Genomic DNA, 26,314 nt, shown 5'->3' with positions numbered 1-26,314 from the left:
CCTGACACAGCAGCACCCAGATCCCGCACCGGAAGGAGGGGAGGGGGGAAGAGGGGGCTTCGAGGGGGGGATGGATGTCAGGGGTTCAGGAGCAGAGGCAAGGGCAAGGGAGGAAACAGAGAGCGAGGGGGAGGAGGCAGAAGAAAAGATGAGTGATGACGACGACCCGAGATCTCCGAGTCTTTCCAGTGAATCAGAAGATTCACAGAAAGGAGCACCAGTGGCCAGGGCAAGGGGGGAGCCTAGGGGGACACCCCAGGAAGATAGAGCCAGAGGGGACTCAGAGGGGAGCAGTTGGAAATCGGGACCAGCGTCACCGCCAGAGAGCAGGGAAGAGGAAGGGCGCCAGGGATCAAGCGCTGGCAGCTCACAACAGGGGGGAGGGCACGAGTCAGGAGTGGCCACACCTCCATCGGGGAGCGAAGAAACGGTCAGACGGAAGGTGGAAGGTTGGGCGCGCGCGCCAAGTTCAAATGCACAGGAAGGTGGCGCAGTAGGCAGCCCGGAAAGGGAGCCAGGTCCTAAAGCCCGCCGAAAGGAGGGAGAAGAGTCAGGGGGGTCAGCGTCAGCGTCAGAGGAATCCCGGAAGGAAGAGACCCCGGGGGGCAGAGGGACCCAGAGAAGAACAGTCAGGCGGAAAAGGTGGAGCAAGGCTAGGATATTAAGTTGGTGTACAAGGGGCGGAGACTCAGATGGGGCTTCGCCGATCTAACCATTAGACGTAGGGTTGCACGCAGCAGCTTGAGAATGGAAACTGTAACTCAATAAAGACTTTTATTTAATGATCGCTGGCTAGCGTGATCCTCTGTGAGCTAGGATCTGGAAGCAACTCTGACAACGTGAAACCGCTCTGTTGACGGGAAGCCCCTGGGAAGTTTCACAGTTAGCACTTCTTATCCACCCATTTACCAGCAACTCTGTGGAAACGGTCCAAAAGTCCTTGGTAAATATTTGGGAGAGGAACATTTTGAAGCGCTTTCATGTAGGCCATCCATTACATTGTGTCCAGTAGTTCTTGGGAGTCATGGCAAATAAAAGGGAGGTGTCCAGGAAAGAACAACGAAAACGGTTTGCTCTGGAAAAGGGTTCTCTGGGAGGAAGTAAAGGAAGTCATGGAATCATACAAATGGGTCACCTATTCTAACCGCCTGCAAAATCTTGAGTCACATGAGCTTATTGACCATGCATTGCCAGTCCGAACAAAAAGAACCGAGGGCGCAAGCAAAAGTTACTTAAATTACGGGAAAGGGTATTTTCTTTTACACAGGGTCAGCCTTTTTTATCTTGCGCATGAAATACATGTGCGTGCACAGACAAACACACCAGGTGTCACTGGTTGTCAGCTGAGGGTCAAACTACACGTTACACTTAATGCACTGTGTGCCACAATGACACTTGTTTCTCTTAAATTAATTACAGCTCCTCAGGGTAGCGCTGCTGATTTTTGTGACTGATTTATTTACCTAGCTATTATTAAGCTGATTTACAGCCCGGGGTTCCCAAACCGCAGTGTGTGAGCTCCATTTTAGCAGTCTGCAGCGTGCCCGTGGATCTGCAGTTGAGAAGACAGGCGCCGGCATTAAATATTCATACCAATTTTTAATTGTATTTTTATGGCTTCTTTTATTCCTTACATTGCTTTCTATCATATTACAATCTGAATTCCACGCAATGCAATAAAATACAATATATAAGGAATAAGAGAAGCGGTTAGAAACGCAATTAAAGACCGTGCGGCACCCAGCATGGCGCATTACAATTGCTACAAGAGGCAGAAAAATCGTTAAGAGCCTCAGCTATCAGCCTCGTTGGATGTTTGTGAGTTCTAGTGTTACGAGGGAGGAAAAAAACTTTTCTCTATCCACAATTGCATAATTTTAAACATTTCTATCATGTGAGTGTCAGAGGCAGTATGGCAAGTGAGTGAAGTGATATTGAGCTCCCATCCTGCTTGCAGTTTTCCCCACAAGCATTTGGTGATGACAGGATGATGGCCAAGGTGGGTCACTGGCCTGATCCAGCAGGGCTTGTCTTATGTTCTTATTCATAGCCAGCACTGGTTTCTCACGACTCCCATGAAAACAGAACAAGAGGACACAGAGTGTACACATGCCAGAATCAAACACTTGGTTTTGATCCCTGCTTTCCAGTGTTTGCAGAATGCTGGAATCAATTCAGCCAGCCTGCCAGATGTTTGCATTCATGGGTCAGGCTCCCGTCTCCCTCTCTCCCCTCATTTACGATTGCCATCAGCGTAATTACACCAGGTAGATAGCGGTGCGTGCATCTTACATTCTGCATGGCGTCCTGATACTGCGGCAGTGACGACAGCTGCGACTCGGAATGGTACGGGGATAACCCTTTCCTCAGAGTCCTCAGATCCCCAGAGCTTGATTGCTGCAAAAGAGAGAGAGAGAAATAAATAAAAGGATTTCTATTTAATTCAAAGTAAGACAACGAGACTTTATTCTACTTTCGATTCCTTATTTGGTTCCTACCCTCGCCTCTCCAGTTCATCTGGCTCAACTGTAGGCACCACACGACAAGAAAAATCTAGTTTAAAGGCATGCTGCTGGAAATGAAATGGAATATTGCTTGGATCCAAACTGCCGGTTTGGGGTAGAGGCTGGATTACCTCCCCGTCCCAGTTCAAGCTAGCTTCCCAGCTGCAAAAGCAGGGACGAGGGAAAACCCTCAAATGGGCTGAACTGAGGGTGATGTGGGGGTGGGCCTGAGCAGGCCTGAGGCCACATTCATACCATGCCATTTAAAACATGATGATGCCACCTTGAACTGTCATTGCTTCCCTCAGAGGGAGCTATAGCTTGTTGACGGTGCTGAGAGTTGTCAGGAGGCCCCTATTCCCCTCACAGAGCTACCACTCCCCAAGTTCCCTGTGAAGAGGGGTTCAATGTTAAACCACTCTGGGAACTATAGCTCCGTGAAGTTCCTATGTTATGATTTGGGAATGATATAAAGTGCCGTATTTTTCACTCTATAAGACGCAATTTCCCCCCTCCAAAAATTAAGGGGAAATGTGTCTTATGGAGTGAATGCAGGCTCCATGGCTTCAGCGAAAGCAATGCAAAGCCTCCGAAGCACAGTGGGAGTGCTCCTGCCGCGCTCCAGAGGCTTCGCGTTGCTTTTACTGAAGCCAGGAGAGCAAGACTCTCCTGGCTTCAGGGATAGCCACCTGAAGCCAGGAGAGCAAGAGGGATCAGTGCGCACCGATCCCTCTTGCTCTCTTGGCTTCACTTCGCTGGAGAGGCGCTGCACAGCTTTCCCTCTCTGTGCAACGCCCCTTCAGCGAAGCGGGAGGAGAAATGGAAGGGGCTCCGTTTCTCCTGCCGCTTTGCTGAAGGGGCGCTGCGCAGAGAGGGAGAGAATTTTTCTTTCTTGTTCTCCCCCTCTAATACTAGGTGTGTCCTATGGTCGGGTGTGTCCTATAGAGCGAAAAATATGGTATATAAAAGTAAGTGTGTCTTTATGGCATCCTCTTTAATAAAACAATAAACAATTGGGGGAATTCAGTTGTGAGGACTATGTTTCTGAAAGCCTGCATTTGTATCCTTGTTTTATGAATATCACTCAATTAAAAGTAAGTGCTTTTTAAATATTGACTTATCATTCACTGAATCTCATGCAATTTCACTGGTGAGATGGGGGTTTTTGGGGGGTAAGGGAATGACACACACACACACACACACACACACACACACACATATATATGAGAGAGACTAAATGAATATGCTACATATCAGACAAACAGATTTGGTAAATTGTTGGTTCCCTACAAACCATGGTTTGCAAATAAGGAACAAACTCTGGGAACGTGCCCTCTCTCCCAATCCTCCCATGTGGATTCCCCTCTACTCTCCACTGTGGGCCTTAACCATTGAATAATGATGAAGATGATGATGATGATGATGATGATGATGATGATGATGATAATAATAATAATAATAATTTATTTGTACCCCACCCTCTCCGGCCAGAGCATTATGTAACCAGATTCTCCATTAGCCAAAGTTTACAAACCCAGGTCACTTCTAAATTTGGTCAAGATGGCAGCCCTGCAGTCTAGTGAATCATTTTGGAAAATGTGTTGCTGCAGCAGGGTTGAAGCTAAGAAGCTGCAAACCTGAAAGACTGGCATTTGCATATAATAAATAAACATTTATTTACAGGAAAAGATGGAAACCCCATTTAGCATCAGCACAAATCTAACTTGTGCTTGAGGCTACGAAGGAAGTGGGAAAGTGTGCATTCCCAACAAGCAGTGGGCTGTTTGCTGATCTGCGAGATGTCTGTGGTTTGTTGAACAAGCCATGGTTAGAACAAACCATGGCTTGCTGCTATGTTTGAACACAGGCACTGTGTCCCTACCCAACAAGAAGGATCCTTGGAAGCTGATAATGTATGGTACACCCCCCCCCAACTCATTTTCTTGGGTTAGATAACTTACTTTGAAAAGGCTGATAAAAACCATTTTTTAAGGAACAAATGTCCTGTATTTATACTTTCACTTTCTTTGAGCAACTTTTGGCTGCATTCAACTGCCTATTTGTATGCTTTATTTTTTAAAAATTGTCATTTTTTTGAGATAAAATACAAGAATCAAACTAGTCTACAGAGCAAGAATATTTTTTAAAAAAAATTAATGGGGGAAAAGAGAAAAAAAATACCTGTGAGGCCCTTTACCATATTTATATCAAATCTATCCTGTCATTTATTGACATACAGAGAGGTAGACTCACCCTGGGAGCCTACTTCTTCTCCCAGTCTCTCACCCTGGGAGACCCTTTCAACCCTGCCTTTCATACAACAGGGGCTCCCCTCTTCGGAGTGTCCCCTTCCTGTTTGCGTCCTCCTCAGTCCAAGGTAGAGGACTTCTTTATCCCCCGCACCTACCCACCCCAAAGCTTTGAAAAAATGTTTCCAATGCAAAAGAGTATTGGAAAGCCAGAGAAAAGAGAAAAGAGGGAAAGAGAACAAACAGAATAGAGTCAAAAGGATAAAATTATCATGTAACCATGGCATATTTCCCTCTTGTCCCTGCTACCAGGTAAGGTTCCAGCCCTCAGTCCCTGTATGTTTGTGTGTATGCATGTATATAAATCTATATGCCATTAAGTGTCAGAATGTTGGAAACCCGACAATCAACAAAATAGAAATGCTTCAGATTTATCAAATATACACTCTTGGATGGAAACAATGCAATTTTATTAGCATGAACTGTGTGCATTAACTTTTTCGGTTTTCAAAGGCCATCCAATAGTGGATTGTTCTCCGTTCTGAGGCTACAAAAACATGACCTTTCCAGTTTCTTTATGCTCCATTAAAGCTTTTGAGTTGCATCTGGTGCTGCAATGATATTTTTCCAGTTCGAAAGAACTGGAAGGAGGAGGGGCCATTGCGGCAACAAAATTTGATGGAAGGCCACAAAAACAAGCTTAGCTGTGCATCCAATAAGAATCCAGGTGTTTTGAGGGTTTGACTGCAACCAACATCTTCTACGTCAAGTAGTTTTCTTCCCACTGATATGCCAAGATCTTAAGAGCCAGCAGTATGTCGGAGGCCATTAGAACCCACGGATTAACGCGTACAGAGGATCCCATGTGTAAAATTTGTCATGGGGAACCAACTAATGAATCCATCATGTCATGAGTTTGCAACATGCAAGCGGAAGGCTCTCTTTCTTGTCCTGACCCCAGTCTGCATTTTCCCCTTCCAAAAATGCACTTCAGAGTCCAGCCATCTGAGGCAAGAGGCTCATAATGATTTTGAAGTGTCAGGAAATGGTACACAATCATTTGAGCTATGTGAGAGATTGCATAGGCCCTTGCATATCTGCTGTCAGGCACGGCGGTAACGAAGCTAAACAGCACAGTGGGGAGTTGCGTTCCTCAATTGATCGCCCCATTTGGTTTCAAGGCAGAAGTAAAGCAACACTTCACAGAAGTAAAGCAACAGAATCCCAAATCCCAAAAACCACATTACAAAAACAGCTGACCTCTTGTACCAAGAGGTACAAGTCTCTCCTTACACTGTTCCAGCCCTATCTCACTCCTTTTGAGGAACTTACATTTGCTTAAGTCCCACTGGCTGGGCCACAGGTGAGCTGGCAGAGCCCCGCTTACACCAGTGTAGGCCTGGATGAGCTCTGGCTCAGCTGGGAAAGCCCAAGATAACTCCGAACTCTCTCATCCTGGTGTATCTTGGGTTCAAATTTCATTGCAAACCTACATTTCCTATGGTTCCTTCGCTGTCTCCCTTCTGGTCACTGTTCCAGTCTCTCATCTAAGCACACCTTACAGGGACTTGGCAGCGGGGAAATTGAATAATGTCACGCACATTGTCCTCAACTCCTTGAAGGGAAAGCTGGGGTACACATGTGACTAACACATTTTTGTCAGAGAGGCAAAGAGAGATGCACAACTGACCCCAGGATGAGCCTTCTCAGTTTTGGGGAGCTTGAATACCTGTCCATTCCACTGGGCAGCAGGTAGGATTTTACAGTGGTACCTCTGGTTACGTACTTAATTCGTTTCGGAGGTCTGTTCTTAACCCGAAACTGTTCTTAACCACTTTAGCTAATGGGGCCTCCCTCTGCCGCCGGAGCACGATTTCTGTTCTCATCCTGAAGCAAAGTTCTTAACCTGAGGTAATTATTTCTGGGTTAACGGAGTCTGTAACCTGAAGCGTATGTAACCCGAGGTACCACTGTAATACAAACTAGGTAGAGATGTATAGCAAGAGGATTATTATTATTTATTACTTATACCCTGCCCATCTGGCCGGACCTCCCCAGCCACTCTGGGCGGCTCCCAACAGAATATTAAAAACATGATAAAACATCAAACATTAAAAACGTCCCTAAACAGGGCTGCCTTCACATGTCTTCTGAAAGTCAGATAGTTGTTTGTTTCCTTGACATTTGATAGGAGGGTGTTCCACAGGGTGGGCGCCACTACCGAGAAGGCCCTCTGCCTGGTTCCACCCACAGAATCTGTAGCACTGCAAACAAATTTAAAGTAGGGTCCTGTGCAGTATGGAGTACTCCTGTTCAGGGCTCCAAGCAGGCAGGCAGTTATTCCCTATTAAAAGATGCTCCATTCCATCCCCACTCGACTTTCTCAGAGAGTTTTTCCCAGTAGACACTTAACATTGTGTACTCACTGAGCATTCTCAGTTCCTAGGGATGTTTTGGGTTTGGGAATGTTGGTGGTTATTGCTGTTGCCCACTTAGGATTTTCTCCCTAAAGGGTTGCTTGTTTGTTCTTCTACATACTGAACCTGTTGTTGCCTCCTGTTGTGCACTGATGGGACCATTTTGGCTACATCCGATTCTAAGAAGAGCCCCGGTGAATCAGGCCAAAGGCCAATATAGACCACCATCCCTTTTCTCACAACCAGGTGCCTATAGGAAGCCAGCAAACACGACCAGTGTGCAACAATGCTCTCCCCCAGTTTGCGATTCTCAGCTATAGAAAGATGGGCACTCTGAAAATGAGTTCACTATCCACGGAGGATAGATAAGATACCTAAACTGATAGTACAATGTCAGCATACAGCTAACTGCCACTTTACCAATGGTCCCATCCATCTTGGCAAGATGTGAAAATAAAGGAATTAAAGAGAATGAGAAGGACACTCAAAACCTCACATACTGCTCACTGATATAAAAAGGGAGGGGTTTTATTATTATTAAAGTACTATGGCTAATCAAAGCATTAACAGTCTCTAAGTCTATTCATGCCTATTTGTGCTTCCTGCAAGCTTTGGCTGTGTTCTAGCCTGCTCTCAGGTATTGCCTTATCAGTTTCTCCATCAAGGTCAGGAAGAACCAAAGTCTGCATCTGCTGGCTCTCCCCTGCCTGACTAACATCTAAGCCTCTCTGTTCCTGACTGCTTTCTGAAGTTGGCTGCAAACCTTCGCTCGGAGCTGGCTCATTCCTGACACCCATCCTAGTTATAGCCACAAGAGCTCCCATGGGCTAAAAAGGCTCGTTGCATTCCATGGGGTAGAGCATCACAACTACCCTTGAGGGATACAGCTGTGGGGAAAGCACTGTAGTTCACCAGTAGAGAATCCGCTTTGTGTGCAAAATGTCCCAAGTTCAATTCTTAGCATCTCCAGGTGGCAACAGAAAAACCTCCCTTGTCTAAAATGCTGGGGTCTCACTGCCAGTCAGTGTTGACAACACTGACCCACAAGGACCAATAGTCTGACTTGGTGTAAGGTGGCTCCCTATGTCCTCACTGAATGCCATGCTCCAGCTCTCAAATTTTACTTGCAAATGTCTCTTTTTGTTCTGGGAAAAAAATCATTTTTCTTCATTGCAATATAGCCCCATTAGCGATAATTCTAAACAGCTCGGCTGGTTTGGTTCGTTTCTGAAACTGCAAATGCAATTTGAGACCAGCTAAATCAGGTCTTTGCAACCCCACGGGGTCACATCATTAATACCGCCACTGTGCACATTTCAGGAACAATATGTTTCACTTTTCAACCAAATCTAATAAGATATTACAACAGCCATAAGAGGGATAAAGCATTTTAATTACCCCTGTAAAATCCTCCTTGCGTGCTCCTCGGATGCTTATAAACACTTACCCATTGAGGCAGGCTTCGTTACCAAGTTTAAAAAGATTACAGAGGAAAAGAAAAACCCAAATTGCTCATTAACGGGACTAGGACGAATAACACGTCAAGAGAAGACAGCGTAATTCCACTTAAACCCCTTTTTTAAGGAATAAAAAAGAGAAAATCATTGCGTGCGCTTCGACAGTTTGTTCACAAATAAAGAAGAGCTACTGTTATTGTCCTTCCTACTTTTCATTAGCAGAGATTACTCTTAAATCCAGTGTTGCAAACAATTATTTAAAGGTGTGGGGTCACCCAGTACTGATGCTCCCTAATCCCTTCCCATATTAAGTACTTTAATGAGCGATGTAAAAAATCTAGGCACTGTCACCAGCGATGCTTAAAAAGAGCTGGGCCAAGACAAAAGCAAGATGGCACCCACACAATCCTCTAGCCCACGTAAAGGACCAGCAGCTGAATCTTCATCAACAGGACTATGTCCTCTTCTGCACTTGAAACCAATAGGCCCCAGCTCAGGGACACATACGCAAAGATGTCTAGCCTCAACTGTGTCTGGAAATGCCCTCCTCTGGTCTTGAGGGGTCTTCCACCTCACCCAGATATCTGAAAGACCAACTCCTTTCCTACAGACTCTCTCGAGTTTTAAGACTGACGAACAGGCGCCTTCTTGGAAATTCCTCCAGTAGATTTGGGGATGGGGGGCTGGCCCAGGAGAAGGCATTCCCTGTGGCAGCTCCTAGGTGCTGGAATTCCCTTCCCAGAGAGGTGTGCTTCCGCCAAATGCAGAAGACACACCACTTTTCAGGACTCACGCTGTTCCTACCCTTCAGGACATTTTCCAGATACACGTAAGACAGGCATGTTCTCTATGACCTCAGAAGCACCTACTGAAGTCTTCCCTTTTCCAACAAACTTTTCAAGTGGAGTTTGTTATCCCACTCTGTACCAGTATTGGATTTAAAATTGGTTTGTTTGTTTTCCCCATAAAATCTAGACACCGCTTGATTGTAAACAACAACAACACCTCAAAGCAGTTTACAAAAAGAGAAAACTGAGAAAAAAATCACAACCATAATTTTAAAACATACACAAGTTAAAAAAACCCCACACAGATTAAAATTACCTCAACTTTCTAAGCATCAGGGTAGGCTTCTATACAGTGGTAACTTGGGTTAGGAACTTAATTCGCTCTGGAGGTCCGTTCTTAACCTGAAACTGTTCTTAACCTAAGGTACCACTTTAACTAATGGGGCCTCCTGCTGCTGCCGCGCTGCCACCGCACAATTTCTGTTCTCATCCTGAAGCAAAGTACTTAACCCGAGGTACTATTTCTGGGTTAGCGGAGTCTGTAACCTGAAGCGTCTGTAACCTGAAGCGTCTGTAACCCAAGGTACACTCTATATGAGTGTGTGTGTGTGTGTGTGTGTGTGTGTGTCTTTATGGCTGATGTTTAGTTGTTAAATCACTTCACAAGAAGTGATTCATGAATGGAATAAGCTAAATGAATAAAAAAGTTATTTTAAAAAAACCTGAAGGGTTTCAACCAGTATCTGAGACATCTGACAGTTTGAATTTGAAGGCCTAAGCAAAAAACAAAAACTCATAATTTGATCGCAACGAACCGTTCTGGCGCTGCTTTTCTTTTTTAAAAAAATACTCTTCTTAAGCTGGAGAAGGACAAGTTCAAGAACATTGTACGCCCAACCAAAACTTATTTTACAAAAGGTTATCTATCATCTTGTCGTCTTGGGAATCAACACAATGGTACCCAACAACTTTCATTTGTTAACAGTCATTGCATTAGTGTCTTTGCAAAATGGAATGGCCAACTGTTCTCAGTGAGACTGTTTTGTCGCCTTGATATTGTTGTGTCCCTCCTGGGTGATTTAAAAGGTGGGGGGCCCCCACAACGCTCCCCAAACCCACCCTTCTCTTACTTTGGTCTGTCAAGCTGCCATTTGACTTGCAAGGGAAACAGAATGAACATCAATCTTGTCAACTGGCGTGCCGTTAGAAAGCTTCCTCCTAATGATAATGTGCATGTCTGGAGTTTTTAGTTACTGTCAGTCAAATCGGTAGTTGAGAAGGAGGCACTGGGATGATGCACAATAACAGAATGCAATTCTACCGATAGCATCGCAGATTGCAGGCTTCCCAGTGGGTCGTAATTTTCAGACACCAAACTGTAAGCCTCGTGCTTCATCTGGTTTTCAGTGACTGATGCTGACCAAAAGAGACAGCAGATTGTATTTTATATTCAGACCGACAGCGAGCAAAGGGAAGGGAGATTCACAGCCACTGCAGCTGCCGAGAGGCCAGAACTCAGCAGAGGAGCATACACTCTGCGTGCAGAATGTCTCATGTTCAGTTCCCAGCACCTCCTGTGAAAGAATCTCAGATACCCTAGCTAAGAATACCGTTGGGTGATACCCAATTGTGGACTCCCACAAACACAGTGGAGATCCAGTTGCACAGCTGAGACTTTCCCTCCCTCTCCTCCCCTCTGCAGCCCCATGTGCCCTCCCAAATTACGCTCCTGAGGACTGGAGCATATCTGCTAACATGACCACGGCTCTCGTCCCACGCCTAAGATCTTGGAGAGCTGCTGAAATGAATGGTCTGGTGGTTTGACTCAGCAAAAGGAGCTTCAAGCATTCACACAAATTCTGCAATAATAGTTTCCATAGCAGCACAACAGGCAGTAAATGTACATGTTGTTCCACTTCCTTTTGAGTAAGGGGTGGAGCAGCTATGCCCCCTCCCATATGCCAGCGTGGCAAATAGGGAAAATGGGAGCCAAAGTCTGACAAAATGGGGAGGACCATCCCAGTTTTAAATCATAAGTTGCCTTAAACATGACTCATGGAAAGGAGGGATATAAAGTTAGAAAATAATAACAGAGAAGAAATAATGTTATTAAGCCGTATGGGGCTTGCAACAGCTAAAACAAAACAAAAAGGCTTGAAAGATTAAGAATCATCACCACCAACATCCTCATCAAAAATAAGCATACTGAAAGGATAGTTATTTGAAAGAGTGAAACATACAGACAGGCCATTGACTTATACATATCCAAATATTCTGAATTTTCAGTTCCAACTTTTAAATCTTAAGAAGAATTTCAAAATCTCAAAAAAGTTTTATACAAATTATTTTGCACCTCCAACAAACAATTCACCCCTTTAAAGCCAACTTCTTCATATATGAGATAATTAAATCGAATATGTCTAGAAATCTGATTAGTAAATGAATAAACGTAATATTGATTGCTGGTTTTATTTTGCTCTTTTAATTGTGTGCCGCTTCCATGATTTGTTTTAAAGGAAGTTGCATATAAGTGGACAAATGACAGAACAGAGATCACTTTGCACATAACCTGATGCTTCACACATTAACTAGAACCCCTGGTTTGGCATTATGGGAATAATCCATTTGCCTCTACACACTACCCCCCAGCTGCTCTGCTTAATTAGCTACTTTGTGCAAACAAACCCTGATTCGCAATCCTGGTTTTCAGGGCAAACCATAGTTTGCTGGTCCAGATGGACAAGTAGTGGTGGCCAACATGCCTCGCAGGTGTTTTGGACTCCCAACTTGCATCTGCCCCAGGCAACATGGTTCATGGTCAGGGATAATGCAAATTGTGGTCCACACCTCTGGAGAGCAGGTACATTCACACTGTATTGACATCCCTACCACCCTGCTCTTCTCCCTGCTACCGCCACCCTGGTAAGCCACAGCAACGCCAGTCCCAGGAGGCCAGTGAGTGCCATCATCTCTCCCCACTAGCCACTCTTGTGCTCTCCACATTCATGTTCAGTTAGCTTTCAGATAACACCTAATGGGGCTTTAGAGAGGTGGGGTTATGAGAAGCAAAGCAACGGAAGGTCTTGTGAAGGATCAACAGGTTTCTAAGGAAACACAGAGGCTGAAATTGTTGTGAAGGGGAACTGGGTGAAAGACCAAGACAAATTGTGTGGATTGCCAATGACATTCTATAAGTGGTCTATTCATCTGCAGCACACATGTGCGTGGAAGACACCATCCAATGTCCTTGCAATATATTACGAACAGGTATGAAAACTAAACAAGTGAAGGATCACATCTCAGAGGAAATACATTGACGGCTGCATTTTCTTCGAACCATTAAATATTGGTACAAAATGTAACAACTAAGGTTCTTGTATTAAAAGGAGACCATGTGCTCGTCACTGGTGTGAATTATTTACCACATTGGTAGATGCTTCTTGCCCCCCAAATTGTTTTGCTCATATTTAAAGTACTTCGGTTTTTGGCACTCAAAATCAGTTCTTTGTATTTAATTGATTAACACTGGACATATGCAGATTGGTCAATATTAAGTGGAGAGGATTTGATAGTATGGCCTCAGTATCAATGTATTTACCCACCATGCTGAGCATGAGTCAAACAACTGGGCATTCATTTAAAAAACTCGGGATTACTAAAAATGGAAACTGCCAACATTTGCAAGTTAGACATACGAAAGCAGCAAAGACCCGTCACCGACATTGTAAGCCAAGGCTTCCCCATATCCCAGAAAGCTGGAAGCTTAAATGTCTTAAGATATGTCTACCTTAATTAAATTTCTTGGTGAACTGTTGTGACCAGCCAGCTAGGAGGGAACAAAAGAATATTATACATATCAGATTATAATGAAAAGCAAAGCAATATCAAACATTCAAAAACTGCATCCTAAAAATAAGCCCCCTCCACATTTGTGTTAATCCTTCCTGCATCGAAGAAAGTTGTGGTCATGCATGAGATATGCAGTTCAATAAGCATATTGGGGGGTGGCCCTGAAATAAAAGGCCTCAGAATGTCTTATATAGGAGGTCTGAAAAGATGAGACTGGAGAAATGGATGGGCAGCACTGCCTTTTTCACAAGGGTGAAACTGAAAGAACACAGAACTCAATTAGTATAAAACTGGCATGGAAAATAAATCAAGTCCCGCAGATTTCAGCAGTCAACAGCCTAGCTTTGCACTCTGAAAAAATGGGTTTGTGAATTAAACTGGAAGAGGTATTGCAACAGTGCACTATTTAGAGAACTGGTGCAAATTGGAATTCGTAATTGACAGCAGAGAGATAAAGCTGTGGGGGATGCATGACAAATAGCGGGGGATCATTAATAAGGGGTTTCGCTTCAGCATGTAAAATTAACAATCATGAAAATATTTATCATCTGTGGGGAACAAGGAGCAAAAGCGGCGTGTGGCATCACGTGCTTTGTGTTCTACAGATGCAGAGAAACCGAACTGAAATACAACAAAGCCACTGACATTCCAAAAGGGCTGCCTTTCTCTTCTTCCCAGCAAAGCAAGGCAAACTGAACCTGTGCTTTCAAGGGAGGAGAGGAGAGCAGGGTGTGTCACTGTGAGCACCCTGAAGCATGAACGGCAAACAGGATATCGAGTTAATTTTGCAAAAATACACAGCCCCTCTTCTCCTCACCCAGCTGGAATCCTCACATCTGCAGTAAAGCCCAGATCCCACTAATTTATTTGATTCACACTGACTTCTTTGGTGATGCAATTTTTAAATGTTGAGTCAATGTCTTCTTTCTTCTTTAGCGATCAATTGTAGACGAGTAAGATTGTCTTCCATAAACGAGGTTTTAACAATGAGTCCATAAGTGACTGTGGAGGCCAATTCTGGATCTACACGTCCTTCCACAGTGGGGACATTGGTTTCCAGGCAGGAGTTGATTTGCCAAGTGTGCCTTCCTCTTGGCACGTTTCTCCCTTTCGTTCTGAGCGTCTTCAAAGCCCATGACACCTTTGGTAAAGGCTGTTCTCCAATTGGAGCGCTCGCAGGCCAGTGTTTCCCAATTGCTGGTGTTTATACTACATTTTTAAAGATTTGCCTTGAGACATTCTTTAAACCTCTTTTGTTGACCACCAGCATTACCCTTTCCATTTTTAAGTTTGGAATAGAGTAGTTGCTTTGGAAGACGATCATCAGGCATCCGCACAACATGACCAGTCCAACGAAGTTGATGTTGAAGAACCATTATTTCAACATTGGTGATCTTTGCTTCTTCCAGTACACTGGTATTAGTTCGCCTGTCTTCCCAAGTGACATGTTAAAATTTCCAGAGACACCGAATGTACCCCCCCCACCACCACTCTCTTCTCCCCGTTAGCAGGCACACACTTACTAAAGGACCCTTGTGCTCCCTTCCAGTTTTACAATTCTATGATCTGTTATCTTAAGTTGCAGCCCTTAAGTTGCAGTAGTCAATGTTGTGTCCTCCAGATGTTGTTGAACTCCAACTCCCATCTGCTGCAGCCAGCATAGTCAACGGTCAAGGATGATGGGAGTTGTAGCCCAAGAAACTGGAGAGCAGCATGTTGGCTATCCTGGCTGTACACAATTACCTGGGAGCAAGCCCTGTCGAATAATATGTTTGGGTTTGGACTGTAAGAGACACACACTGAACTGGCATTTACGTTTACAATTATATATACTCAGAGTAGCTTTTTGCATAACAATAACTCTTAGGCTAAGAGAGAGAAATTTACACCAGGAGACTGTTGTGTTACCTAAACGGGTAATATGAAGATGCAGAAGATGCATGAAATCCTTCAAGGATATTTTTGCCATTGGTGTAAATCCTTGAAAATTCTCATGGACTGGGTGATCCAGTTGGAACACAACTACACCTTCCAAATGGAAAGCACCTTATTCCCTATCAAGTGCAGGCAGCAAGCTGGCCGTAGGGTTTGAGAATCCCCACAGCCACAAAGCTCACTGAGTGACCTTTGGCCAATCCTAATCTCTCAGCATAACCTATTTGTTGCAAGGACAGTGGGGACTGCAAAGAGAACCACCATGCACATCGCCCTGGTCTGGGAGGCAGAGGCTTTAGAATGCTTGGTTTGCTTTCAACCATTGCTGGAACAAGTTGCTCACTCGGGAGCTCTCTGTGGTACTGAAATGACAGGCAGGATGTAAATGTAAATAATAGGAGTAGACTGTGGCTGCTGATGGCCCAGTTGCAGCACTTGCATAGTTGCTTGCTAAACTGCCGGGAGCTGCATGTTCCTGAATACTAGTTGCTGGGAAACATGAGAGGGAAGAGTGCTGATGCACACAGGTCCAGCTTGCAGGCTTCTTATGGGATCCTGTTTGGCCACTGTGAGAACAGGATGCTGGACTGAGCCAATGCCCTGATCAAGAAAAGCTATTCTTGGGCTGTTAGGTTAAACTAAAGTAACTAAGCCAACCTGCCCAGGAGAGGGCCTGTTAGTGGTGCCGCGTGTTTGTGTGGTTTGAGGGGTGGAGTTGCATGGCAGGGCATTCTCTGTGGTGGCTCCTAGGCTGCCTGGTGCCCTTCCCTCTTGTACTATTATTGGGTAGTCAGGATAAGACGGACCTCTGTACTCAGGCTGTTGGGTGAGTGTGTCCCCTCCTTCTATACTGCTGTGTTCTTGCTCTTGTAATTTTCTTCGGTTTTGTGGTTTTCATTTAATTTAATGGTTTTAATGTACTGTATATTATTTTAATTTGTTATGTTTTATGTAATCTCCCCGGGGACCATTCAGTGAACAAATAGAGTTTTGATTTTGGGGTTTTTTTTACCCTGCAGAATTCATGCAAAGTAAGAGAAATTATGTACATTATCCTCAATTTGTATAATCTATTCAAGTCGCAGAATTTGGAATGCCTGGGCACACAATTTAAAAAAAACCAACAACAATAGTATGAGTCCACACATACCAAAACATAAAACACAGCAGTTCAGGCTACAGCCTATTTAATATTTTACCTTATTGCATACTAAGGAGAAGCTGAACATAGGAAATTGTGGGCTGTTTTTTTCCTCCCCTCCTCCCCGTTATGAGTCATTTGCTCGAAATTGGCCTTGTGGTTTTGTGCATTAAAATAATAACAATTTCCACCCCCGCAAACAGAAGGGGGCTTGGGGGAAATAAGGAGAGATTTGCAATTTCATGTTACTTGTGGGAGATACGTGCGCGGCTCCTTGAGGATATAATTGCCACATTACAAAGCTAACAAGCACAAACTGGAAAAGGGTCCTTGAGGGAGGGAGGGGGGGCACTACTGTTCATCGCTAATGAGAGGCCTATGCGAAAGACACAAACATAACGAGTGGGAACCACAAATAGCTTCTAACATGGCTCCAAAAGAAATAATCTAGTTATTGTTGGGGGAGAAGGAAAGAGCTTACCTCCTCCTTATACCTGGCAGATCCAGATGTGATCCTAGCCTCAGGAAACATTGGCTATGCAGCTGATTGGCGCATAGGCAACCCATGTGACGAGGTGCATGAAAACACATAGACTACTCGCCCCCTTTCGATGTTCATTGCATGAAAGGAGCTCCATGTGATCAAAAAGGAGCCACATTGCTGGACCTGCCCCACACTTTCTTCAGTCCTGCTCCTATACCTTAAGGTCCATGAATAATTATAGTTTAGAGGTCCCGGGCCCTAAGGAAGTCAGATTATCCTCCACCAGAGCCAGGGCCTTCTCAGTGGTGGCTCCGACCTGGTGGAATGCTCTGTCCCATGAGACCAGGGCCCTGCAGGATTTAACTTCCTTCCGCAGGGCCTGTAAGACAGAGCTATTCTGCCTGGCTTTCAATTTGAACTTAGCCTGATCTTTTCTTCCCCTTCCTTCCTTCCCTCCCTCTCTCCTTTTTATGAAGATTACCTGCTCTGGGATCCCACAGCTAATTCTCCCCTGGTCTCCTCGCTGGCCCAAATAGGACTAATTTAGCCAGCTAGTCGTGATGATCATCTAATGTTTATTGAATGGATTTTTCCCCTAAATTGATTTTTGAATTCTGAATTTATTGTTATTCACGTTTTATACTGTATTTTATGCTGTTTTTTGTTGCATCAATTAAGTGTTTTAAATTTGTTGTTAGCAGAGCCCAGTTTCTGAACCGGGAAGGGCGGTATAAATAAATTAGTAGTAGTAGTAGTAGTAGTAGTAGTAGTAGTAGTAGTATTCTGAGCGCAGATATCTGCAGCAGGGAACCTTACTATGACAGAGTCACCAGCTAAGGAGCCAGATGAAATCCAGGTCCCTGAGCCTAATACTGGAGATTCGGCTGAGGCTGACAGACAGGAGTCCCTAGAACAACCTCCAAAAGCACCAAACTCATCGAAGACTGAGGAACCAAATACCTCCCACAGTATTTGTGCAGTGAGCGCAACAGTAGGGAGGCCATAGAGCATAGGAGGAGTGCCCGTCTTCTGGCTAAAGGGTTGGCTATTTAATAAACTATGCTCTCCGCAAGGGGGCACAGCCTAGGAGAGGTGGTCTGGGAGGCAGAGGCTTCAGAATGCTCAGTTTGCTTTCAACCATTGCTGGAACAAGTTGCTCACTCGGGAGCTCTCTGTGGTACTGAAATTCCTGGCTTGCCTTGCTCTGTGGGCTCCTTTGTCAGACCAGAATAGGACGTCTACAGATCTATATGCATGTAAACTTCTCTGGGAGTTGGAGCCCTTTGTCCATTAGGATTCTCTTGTAGGCTTCCCCACTGCAGACGTCCATGCCAGATGGGCAGGCCCGCTACCCATGTAATAGCATGGAACCTCTTCATGCAATTCATATGTGAAGGTGTGTGTGTGGGGGGTGTTCACACAAACACCACTCAACAACAAGGAGATTAGGATGTGCCTGGTGACAATGACAAGTCCCTGCTGCCAAATGGTGTTGTGTCCAGCCAGTGTGGGAGGGGGCTCTACCACAAAGGGAGCGATCCAGTCAAGTGAACCCCTTCCCTTGCCATTTTAGCAACATAAGGGGCCTTTGACATAAGACGGGGCCTTTTCAGTGGTGGTGGCAAGTTTGTAGCAGTCACTTCCCAGGGAGGTTCAGCTGGTTCCATCATTATCAGGCGGGAGCATATTAAAACACCCCTGTATTCAAAGCACTTTGAGGACCAGGCTGAACAATGTTCTGCCGGACTGGACATTTCTACTATATCTTGCATTTTTATTATTTATCAGCTTATTTTAAGGGTGGGAAATCTTTTTTTCAGCCTAGGGGCTACACCCCCTTGTGCACAGTATTGCGAGGGTTGGGCTGGCCCAGAGGTAGAAGTGGGTGTGATTCTAATGCTCGCATAGGAGGTTACATTCCAGCCATGCAAAAGTCAGAGGTTGCACACATTCCTCCATCCTCCACCCAGGCAAGCAAGGGGCTTTGTCCCAGTTCAAGGCCACATTCCAGCTAGGCAAAAGCACTCAAAGAGGATGCACAGCAGGGCTGGTGAAGGCCTGGAGAGAGTCCCAAGGGCCAAATAATAGAGGTCGGGTCCACAGGGCTGGAAGTTCCTTGCTCACAGCTTATACTGTGGTTTAATTGCTTGTTTTAATTGCATCCATGATTGGAGGGAGCAGGTGCTGCTATTAGCTGCCTCCTGGGTCCCTAAAGGATATAAATATAAATGTTTTGTAAATATACATAGGGGTGTGTGCGAGAGTCTGGATGTGTTTGTCTGTGTGTACGTGCGTATGAATAAATATGTACGTAATTATGTGTTACATATCTGCTATGTGTGAGAATGGATGTGGGTGCATGTGTTATGTCTGATAGGTATGGATAGGTAAAGGTAAAGGACCCCTGGAAGGCTACGTCCAGTTAAAGGCAACTATGGGGTTGACTAAACCGCTTTTGGAGCAACGGAACACCATGATGGAAACCAGAGTGCATGAAAACACCGTTTATGTTACTGCCATAGTGGTACCTATTTATCTACTTGCATTGGTGTGCTTTCAAGCTGCTAGGATGGCAGGAGCTGGGACAGAGCAATATGAGCTCACCCCGTTGGGTGGATTCGAACTGCTGACCTATTGGCAAGCTCAAGAGGCTCAGTGGTTTAGACCACAGTGCCACCTGCATCCCAGCTGGCAGAAATGTGTGTAGAGAGCTGACCCCGCTCACTGCTGACATCTAACCTCCAAGTTAGCCCAGAAGAAATGAGGTCTTTGGCCTTAATTTGTTCCTTATCCTTGCTGTAGCACCTTAAAAACTTAACCAATGCATCATGACGTAAGATGGGAATATCCCTTCATGCATCTGATGAAGCCTCTGCAGACTAATGCAATGCTTCTTAGCTTCTAAGCTGCTACTGGACTCTATGTCTCATTTTAGAGTGTTGGACTGACACGGCAGGAAGTTTTTTCCCACGGTGGAAGTTACTTGCATGACACACAACCTGCTAATGAGTCAAGCCTCACACAGAGGGTTGATCAGGAGAGCAAGAGGTGGCAGGTGGCAAGTTCAGCGCACTAAGCCAGAGGCAAAAAAGAAAAAAGAAGAGTCATGCAACTTGAATCCACTAAATGCAAAAATGCGAATCCCACCAAGTCCTAGCTCTCAGATCTGTTAAAAGCACTGCAGGACATGGCACTCAAAGCTTTGATGGAAACCCTTTCATCATCTGGGTGACAAACTTTCTTCCCATTTCCCATCTTGCTGGCTTGCCATTGAAATGTGAGCCCCACTGAAATCTGGGCTTTTTTTCCGGGTCAGAGACAACCAATGAACGTGGAGGCAATCTCTGACCTGGAAAATCCTCTGGGCATGCTGGTTCTGAACAGAGGCTAGAAGCACGCACTGATATTTTGACAGCCGATCCCCTTATTGAGCATGGGAGCAAAGTCGAGAGCATGAAACTGAAACTGAGGGGCTGAAAACGTATGCACTTGTTTCAGAAGAAACAAGCAAGAATTACCGTATTTTTCGCTCTATAAGACACACTTTTCCCCTCCTAAAAAGTAAGGGGTAATGTGTGTGTGTCTTATGGAGCGAATGCAGGCTGCACAGCTATCGCTGAAGCCAGAAGAGCAAGAGGGATCGGTGCACACCGATCCCTCTTGCTCTCCTGGCTTCAGGGATAGCCCCGCAAAGCCTCCTGAGTGGAGCCGGAGCGCTCCTGCCTCTTCGCTCAAGAGGCTTTGCGTTGCTTTCTTGTTTCTTGTTTTCCTCCTCTAAAAACTAGCTGTGTCTTATGGTCGGGTGCGTCTTATAGAGCGAAAAATACGGTACACGCCTTCCTTCAAGTCTTGATTTTGAGCTTAGAGAAGCTTGAAACCTTATGCAAAAAGGGCAGGACGCAATCACAATTCTGTACGTGTTGGCAGAGGGAAATGGCCCACCACACAAATTGCCCAGTGATCACTACTGTTAAGTACAGTGGTTGTACAACCAGGCTCCAAACTCTCCTTAAGAGCAGAGCAGACCTTATTTTACTGCAAGGGTGAGGAATCTGGAGCCCAGGGCCAAATGAGGACATACATCTCTCTCTCTCTCTGAGCTTTGTCACTTTCTGCAGACAACAGCCATCACTCCCCTGCCTTGGACCCTGGAACACTTTTGCTTGGCTGCAATGGGTTTCTTGAACTGTAGTATTTTTCTCTTGCTTTTCTGGATAGAGAGCAGAGAGGGACGCAGGGATGTGTGCAGAAAGTACCCAACTGTACAAAGGGAAAACTCAGTGTCATTGCTCCACTCACTTCTGCCTCTTAGCCCACCCACCATGTGACTCCCACCTCTCAGAATGGAATGTCCTGGGTGGATTTTGGACCTTGGGCTGAGAAAATTCCCCACCCCTGTTTCACTAGGCCACAGTTTCTCCCATCATGTTACCTAGGATAGGATAGTTATGTTGGTGGCCTAGGAACTTCTCTGGAGATTTTTATTGAAGTGTGTGTGTGTGTGTGTGTGTGTTGCACAGGTTCACTTTGTTAAGGTGACAAGAAGGTGTGAAATCTATTTTTAAGGTTTCTTGATCCGACACTCGGCAAGTTTACAGCAAACAATGTGTGTGTGACATCTGATGTTGTCCCTACTCAGAATAAAACCACTGCTATCAATGGACTTGCTGTAAGCATCTTAAATCCATAGATATGAATAGGTCTATTCCCAGCATTTCTTCATAGTCTATCACCCCCATGATTGCAGGACTTTGGTGCTACTGTTTCCCAACAAAGTTCTGGCAGGTGCATCATGGGAAAGACTCCCCTTCTGTCACGACCAGAGGGTATCAAAATTTAAAGATGCAAAATGCCCCATCTTTCATTTGCATTACTATTACTGAATGTTCAGAGTGGCTCAGGCAGGCCATGAGACTCCTAATCTCAGGGTCATGGTTTCAAGCAAAAGTAATCCTGCACTGCAGGTGGGTGGACTGGATGATAACTGTTGTGGTCCCTTCCAACTCTGCAAATCTATGGTTGTATGGTTCTAACAGCACTTTCTTGTATCTCTTTAACACCAGCAATATCTAAGTGCCGTGCAGAAAAGGACATTCTGGGAGCTGTAGTGAGAAATATCAAATGTATCCTAAGAACATCTGAAGGGTCGCTGCTGGATCAAGCCAGTGGCCCATTTAGTCCAGCGTCCTCTTCCCACAGCAGCAAACCTCAATGCCTATGGGAAGCCCGCAAGCCAGAATGCAACAGCAAACTCCCCACTCGTGATTCCCAGCATCTGGCATTCAGAGGCATGCTGCCTCTTCCTTTTTCATAGTAAAATAAATAAAAAATGTCAATGCGGCCTAGGACCCACGTACCTACGGGACCGCCTCTCCTGGTCCACAAATGACAACATTTTCGAGGCCCCAGGTCGCAAGGTGGTTAGATTGGTCTCAACTAGGGCCCGGGCCTTTTCAGTACTGGCCCCGACTTGGTGGAACACTCTGTCACAAGAGACTAGGGCCCTGTGGGACTTGACATCCTTCCGCAGGGCCTGCAAGACAGAGCTGTTCCACTCTGGTTTGGACTCAGTTTGACCCTTATGTTTCCCTCCCCTTATGGTCTTGATCTATGGGCTACTTTTAAAATGAGGCTGCATTTTAAATTGCATTTTAACCTGTATTTTAAATTGTCCCCTCCCCCATTATGTTTTTACTGTAATTTTATTGGTGATAGCTGCCCTGAGCCCAGCTCTGGCCGGGGAGGGCGGGGTATAAATAAATTTATTTTTATTATTATTAATTTGCTGTCCTACAAGTTCGCTTCTTTATTTTACAATGACAAACATGACACTCCCCAAATCTGTGGCTGGAAATGGTCCTTGCGCTGAACATCATGGGACATAGGATGCTGCCCTACAGTGAGGAGGCAGAAGACTACAGCACTGACTGTGCTGACTGGCAGTGGCTCTCCAAGATTTTATACAGGGTTTCTTCCCTCCCTGGAGATGCTGGGACCTGAGCCTGTGACCTTCTGCAATGCAACACGTGTGTTCTACCAGTGAGCTATGCCCCTTGCCAGTAGTGATGTAAAGCCCCCAGCGGAATGGGAAGCCTAGCCTTGTTTCTCAACCTGCAAGGTGGGAACTCCAGGGAGCACGGAAGAGAAAAACCACAGATAGCGACGTGCATTTTATAGTTCTAAAGAATGAAATTTGCTGTGACTCATCTGCGATTTCTCCCCGAATTGAACATGACAAACCAGTGAGGTAAACGCGTTAGCACAATACTATTTTTAGATGTCTTCCTGCGCAGGACTGAGCTGCACAGATAAAGGGCTCAGTCCACAAAACCAGGCTGCTCTGTGGCTGCTGCCTCTGCTTAATGGGGTTTTCTGCAATATTCAGTAGGAATACATGAAGAGCGGACAGCAGTCGTGCACCATCATGTGAAAGCAGCATGCTTTAGACTTAGTCTGCACAAATGAATTCATGGTCAGAATTTGCTATCCCACCCAACCCCTCTTGTGCAATAGAAACAGTCCAGGGGACCCCAGGAGCCATCTAGTCCAACCCCCTGCAATTCAGGAATATCAACTGAAACTTCCAGCACAGATGGCCATCCAACCTCTGCTTAAAAACCTCCAAGGAAGGAGAGTCTACAACCTCTCGAGAGAGCCCGTTTCACTGTCAAAAAGCTTTTCTTTTTCTTTTCTTACTGTCAGAAAGTTTTTCCTGATGTTTAGTCGGAATCTCCTTTCTTGCAACTTGAAGCCACTGGTTCGAGTCCGACCCTCTGGAGCAGGAGAAAACAAGCTTGCTCCATCCACCATGTGACAGCCCTTGAGATATTTGAAGATGGCTATCATATCTCCTCTCAGTCTCCTCTTTTCCAGGCTAAACATACCCAGTTCCTTCAACTGTTCCTCATAAGGCTTGGTTTCCAGCCCTTGACAATCTTGGTTGCCCTCCTCTGCACACGTTCCAGCTTGTCAACATCTTTCTTAAACTGTGGTGCCCAGAATTGGAAACAGTATTCCAGATGTGTTCTGACCAAGGCAGAATAGAGGAGTACTATTACTTCCCTCACTACACTTCTGTTGATGCAGCCTAGAATAGCATTAGCTTTTTCTCCCTGCTGCATCATACTGTTGACTCATGTTAGGTTTGTGGTCCACCAAGACCCTTAGAACCTTTTCACATGTACTGCTAGTAAGTCAGGTGTCCCCCATCCTTTATTTCCCCAGACCCTAGACTATAATGCAGTCTTTCTCAACCTGTGGGTTCCCAGATGTTGTTGAACTACAACTCCAATCACCCCTAGCTAGCAAGGCCAGAGCTCAGGGATGATGGGAGTTGTAGTCCAACAACATCTGGGGAACCACAGGTTGAGAACCGCTGTGTTAGATGGTTTTCTTCAAAGCTGACAAATTTCCCCTGGAATAGCTGGGTGCTCACAAGATCACCGGCTGAACCGGAGCCTGATCCCAGCACACTTTTACCCTTGAATGCTGACATTCAGTGACTTTTGGTAAGTTCGCTGCTAGGAAGTTGTGTAGACAAGGCCCCCGGAGTGATGAAATCTGAGGTCCTAACAAATGCCCATGCATTAAGAGATTAGTGACTCGCTGGTGATTATGGAAGGCTACCTGGCATCTTTCCAGCTTCTAAACACAGAAGCAAAATACTGCTTCATCTAAGGAAATTCAATCTTCCGGCTGAAAACTATACTGCAAGCTTTTTGGTTTTTTTTAAAAAAAGTGTTCCTGTTGCAAATAACCCCCACCCCCTGAAAGACCCTTTGCTACCAGAAGCCTCTCTCAGGAACAAGTCACTTGACCTGCTCAGTTGATGCTCTGTGATGCGTCAAGGCTCCCATTATGTCTCCTTGAGAAAAGAGCGAAATTAAGTTAGCAAAGGATTTCTCAATGCACCTCGTCATTCCACACTTCCTGACATCTCTGCAGTCTTTCAACACATGAGAAGGCAGAATGCTAGTCTCGTGTGAATAGAAGGATACATTCCAGAGGTTCCTTTGAACCTGCCATGCCTGCTGTTAGAGGTACTGTTGATGTACATTTGTCAGGCTATCCGTTTTAGATCTGCATGCTTTCAATTATTTGGGAGTGGGGTAATTATTATTTTGATAACGAGACTAACTACAAAGCCCCTTCTTTTCTAGATGGGGTTCTTTGATTTCTCAAGGATGGAATCTGGGGCCTGACCAACCTAGTTCTTTTAAAAGGTGTTGTTTTAAAGAGTGGTCCCAGCCTACCTACTTATTATTGGAGTTCCCCCCTTTTAATTGTGTTAGGTTAACCGAAAACAAGTGTGCTGGCAGGGGCTGATGGGAGTTGTAGTCCAACCACATTGGAGGGCAACAGGTTGGCCAAGGCTCTAGGGCTAGGCAGAAGAAAACAAATTTGCTCCATTGTCTATGTGACAATCTGTGTCAGCAAAGGTTCCCCCTACCCGCCCCCCGTCTGCTATGGCTTGAAATTGTTAACCAGCCTTTTTGTTTTCTGGGTTTGTTTTTTTTAAGAGAGCTTTAACACAAAAGGCCAGATTTGGTGTAAAATAAATAAATAAACAAACAAATCTGCTAAATTCCAACTGGAACATTTCTTCAGCGGTTCCCTAATCTCAGAGGCCCAATTGTAGAAGGAACATCACCTGCTATGGAGAAGAACAGGGAAAATTGCTGTTTGCTTGTTTTTTTAATTGCTCGTGCACTTTTCAACTATTAGTTATTGATCCTGCTTTTGACCTCGTATATATGTTTAAAAAAGGGTGGGGGGAGGGTAAACAGATCAAGTACCCTCTGGTGTCTTTTTGTGCAGCACACACAAAGCAGGAAGAAGTCAGGCCAAGGGCATATTGAACAGGGAGCCAGTCACCACGATCCGATCCATGGCTTGTTGCCTGGCAACAAGCCACACTGCCAAAAGAGCCCATCTACTTGTTTTTTTTTTTATTTTAGTGATAATAACTTGGCTTCCTTGAAATAAAAATAAAAGCATCTGACAATAATTACTACTGGGACATGTGACTCGGAATTTCAAAGTCCCAGGCTAAAACTACCCATCAGCCCCTGCATTTCAGCACATTGCAAGAACTTTACATGCCAACCTCTCACAGATTATTTGGGGAGTAAGCACCATTAATCGCAATAGAACATACAGTGGTACCTCGGGTTAAGAACTTCATTCTGTTCTTAACCTGAAACCGTTCTTAACCTGAGGTACCACTTTAGCTAATGGGGCCTCCTGCTGCTGCCGCACTGCTGGAGCATGATTTCTGTTCTCATCCTAAAGCAAAGTTCTTAACCCAAGGTACTACTTCCAGGTTAGTGGAGTCTGTAACCTGAAGCGTCTGTAACCCGAGGTACCGCTGTACTTCTATCGGATCTCAGAAGGCTGGAAGTGGCAGCCTAAGCCTTGGGTGATTCAGTGCCACTTCAAGAAGATAGCTTTGGGCTCTGTGGAGCAAAGATCTGACCTAGCATAAGGAGGT

At 45.1% G+C, this 26,314-nt stretch overlaps 1 protein-coding gene across 4 annotated transcripts in view; it reads right to left on the bottom strand.

The window, feature by feature from the left end:
- The window catches only part of CCDC85C (coiled-coil domain containing 85C), a 179,328-nt gene that overhangs the window by 36,311 nt on the left and 116,703 nt on the right, over positions 1 to 26,314 (bottom strand). For 2 of the 4 annotated variants that reach the window (XM_080991482.1, XM_080991480.1), the window contains 2 exons: positions 13,203 to 13,241; positions 2,293 to 2,397 (listed from right to left, as the gene is read on the bottom strand). In XM_080991482.1, coding sequence (XP_080847608.1) covers positions 2,293 to 2,397; positions 13,203 to 13,241 — 144 coding nt within the window. The remainder of the gene's footprint in view (positions 1 to 2,292; positions 2,398 to 13,202; positions 13,242 to 26,314) is intronic. The other 2 variants (XM_080991483.1, XM_080991481.1) reach the window with 2 other exon arrangements.

The sequence above is a fragment of the Podarcis pityusensis genome (genome assembly GCF_964106645.2).
Source record: "Podarcis pityusensis genome assembly, chromosome: 1".
NCBI lineage: Eukaryota > Metazoa > Chordata > Lepidosauria > Squamata > Lacertidae > Podarcis > Podarcis pityusensis.
The sequence above is the reverse complement of the archived record's forward strand: the minus strand, read 5'-3'. Positions and strand labels throughout refer to the sequence as shown.